Source organism: Plectropomus leopardus, unplaced genomic scaffold (assembly GCF_008729295.1).
Source record: "Plectropomus leopardus isolate mb unplaced genomic scaffold, YSFRI_Pleo_2.0 unplaced_scaffold29629, whole genome shotgun sequence".
NCBI lineage: Eukaryota > Metazoa > Chordata > Actinopteri > Perciformes > Serranidae > Plectropomus > Plectropomus leopardus.
In genome coordinates this window covers 1-3,363 of record NW_024632300.1, presented here as the reverse complement: position 1 = coordinate 3,363, position 3,363 = coordinate 1, and the positions used below count along the sequence as shown (strand labels likewise).

Genomic DNA, 3,363 nt, shown 5'->3' with positions numbered 1-3,363 from the left:
TAATAATGCACATGTATCCAGCACACTCACAGCTGCTCGAGGAGTCTGAGCTCTGAGAGCCTCGCTCTCGTGAGTCTTTGTCCGAGGCTATTTGTCGGGTGATGATGACATCGATGAAGTTAGCGGCTGTGATAGTCGTCTTTCCACGAGTCCGTAGCTCCTCCTCGATGCGTGACTTTGAGGTCTGAGGGCCCTTATCCTTGGCTCCGGGCCCCTCAGCGTAAGCTGGATGGGGCTTCCCCCCTGGCAGAGACATAGCACTGTACGGGGACTGCATGGATCGCCTCTCCGCCTCCTGCTGCTGCTGCTGCTGCTGCTGCTGTTCGGAGAGGCTGGCTGCTCGTCGAGCCGCCGCCATGTCCTCGTCCCGTTCGTGTTTGCTCTCCTTCACCTTGGCCACGTCCATCTGCGGGGCCGAGGCTGCGGCGTCCACCAGAGCGGCCAGAGCGTCAGCTGCAGTGCTGTAGCGAGAGCTGCTCTGTGCTGCTGCCGTCGCTGCTGCTGAATGAGGCCTGAAGACGAGAGGAAGATGAAGGAATCAGCTGTGTTTCATGATGAATTCAGTTAAAAGACATGAACAACTGATGCATCGGAAGTCCATAGACCAGAACTCAACACACGAACAGACGTACATAAAAAGTATGGATGCCCCAATCCGATCTCTAACAGATGTTTAACACACATTAACGCGGCGTCAAAACGTCACACTCGTGCCATCAATGGTCACGTCCTCACGGCTTTATGTTTTATACAGACGTTGTTATGGCGCCGTTAGTACCTCCGTGATATTCCCACCTTGAACAAGCAGCGTAAATGCAGCTTAAGTTTCTCCTCTCTGCTGAACTTGAGCAGTGGCTGAGCCCCACCTGCTGCCAAACAGCGCACACCAGAAACAAAAACGCAACCAAAGCTATGAGCACTCGTTTCATTTCAGATCAGTCAGAGACTCTCGCGTTTTGCCCCTTGTGATGTTTTTCCGCCCTGCTCTGAGGAGACGGAGACAGCACGCGAGCTTCACGAGCAAAAAGCAGACACGGCTTATTTATTAACGAAGGGAAATACGGCTAAAAAAATGTGCAGACGAGCAAAATGAACAGTAAGCAGAATACAGGTCATTCAGGTTACTGAAAAAGGTCCTAGCAGCACACATCCAAAAGCAGTGAAAACTAGGTGCTGGACAAAACAAAAACAGATGCAAAAAATACAAATAAAGTCCGCACACTAAATGATGCACGTATGAACATCGGGCTACGGCCCAAAACGTCACACGTGTGGAGGGAAACTGAATCAATATTCATGGGAGCATTATCTAGTGTGCAGACTTTATTTGTATTTTTTGTATTCTGGTTACGGAGACACAGGTTGCAATGCAACATCAAACACTTGTCTCTTAAAGGGACAGAGACATCCCATTGAGACTAACAAGATTAAGGGGTTTGTTATTGTGTGCTTCATTTTGTAATATAAATTAATAAATAATAATAAAAGGCTTATAATTTTAAAAAATGTGAAGGAACAGCTTGGATGCAGGTATTTTTAAAATTACTTCCAAAAAGCTTTCTCATTAGCGATGTAACGATGCACCCTGAGACAGTTAAAAATCCATAAAAAGCATGTGCGATTCAAAACGGTGAAATGAAAACTGAACCGCAATACTCTTTTTGAACAGCAGAGGGCGTGATCTACTCATGCTTTTGCTTGCTCGCCGTGCTGCGACACTATGTGTTCAACATCCTACGTCGTGTCAGAGCTCGTCAACGTAAATCAGACGAAACCAAGGATTTAAGCTTCCTTAAGTCAGAAAACGATAAATGTGAGAAGATAACAGAAAAAAAAGTGCAAATATTGCAAGAGGGTGTTGAACTACACAAACAGAACAAAAAGAACAATTAAAATGATGCAGCATGAGAGCCGGCATCATGGTGAGGAGCTCCGGTCAGCTCGGCCTACACACGTTACTCCTTAAAGACGACTACACGGCCAAAAAAAAAACCCAAAAGTAACTACACGTCCAAACCACCCTGACAAGCTGCAACCCCACTCGCCTAAATAAGTCCCAGTGAAAAGTTTTTATTTTTAACAGCAGGGGACATTGTGAATGTCCAGAAATGCATTCTTTACATAGTTTTTACACCCTTCCTCAGCAATAAAAAGGGATTCTTTAAATTTATATAGAAAAGAGGAGAAAATGCAGTATTTTGCATCATTTTTGTTATATTTAACAGAATATTTTTTAGTCATAATTTTTCTGTAATCTCATTTTGTATTTAAAAAAATCGTGAGAAAATCGTATTGTGAGCTCAGTATCGTGAATCGTATCGAAACTAAGTTGAGTGAATCGTTACATCCCTACTTCTTACAGTGTTCACCGTGCAGCTGTATAATCACGGAAAACAACATGAATCAGGACTGGATATCAGCAGGTACTCGATGTGTACTCACTCGGACTGGATTTGGGGTGAAAAAAACTGACCGAGACATCCTTAATAAAAAGTGTAAGTGAGCTGATGCGAATGCAGACACGCTGAGACTTACATCAGAGAGGTGATGACACTCTTGCCCTGGAAGATGCTCGGCCGCTGCTGAACCACAACATCCTGCGTCCTGAGCGAGGGGGAAGGCGGGTGCAGATAACCTCGACTCCCTGGCCGCCCTGGCTGCTCTGGTCCTCCTGATACACACACACACACACACACACACACATATATATAAAACATTACGACTATTTATAAAGACAGCAGTTCTGTGTGATGTATGTAAATATTTAGATTTTTACAACTTCGAGCGACAACAAAACAACTCACCGCCGCGGATGTATTCATTGTTTCTCTCTCGCTCGCGTTCTCGCATTTCCCGCTCCCGTTCCCTCTCCCTCTCTCGCTGTTCCCTTTCCCTTTCCTTCTCCCTCTCTTTCTCCTGCTGCTCACGGTGGTCACGCTCCCTCTCCCGTTCCCTCTCCGCACTGGCGGCGGCGGCAGCAGCGAGGTGGGCTGGGTGGCCTGAGGACAACAATGACAGACATCACACACACACACACAGGATTTATTTACACAGCACACACAGGTCCTCATCAGGATGGATAACGACTCCCCCACAAACCTGAACCATACGGCCTTACTGACAACCTCTAAATCTATCTAGCACAGTAGTGGTACTATCATACAGAGGTTAGAAGCCGCCAAAATAAAAAATAAAAAATGACTTAAAATATGACATTAAATGTACCAAAATTATACTGCAATATATGTTGGAATTAATCAATAAAAAAAGTAAAATAAACAAAAAAATGAAAATAGACAATAAATAAATCTATATGCAATTTTAAAATAAATTAATTGATAAAAATATATAACTAAATTAATA

General features: G+C 44.4%; 1 protein-coding gene across 1 annotated transcript; it reads right to left on the bottom strand.

The window, feature by feature from the left end:
• Positions 1–30: 30 nt before the first annotated feature.
• LOC121938490 (nuclear receptor corepressor 1-like) lies at positions 31–3,209 on the bottom strand (the record flags this gene model as incomplete). Its single annotated transcript, XM_042481732.1, has 3 exons — positions 2,805–3,209; positions 2,536–2,671; positions 31–512 (listed from the first exon to the last, which is right to left on the bottom strand). Coding segments are annotated over exons 1-3 (664 nt in total), but the record flags the coding sequence as incomplete, so codon positions are not given.
• Between the last annotated feature and the right edge of the window lie 154 nt (positions 3,210–3,363).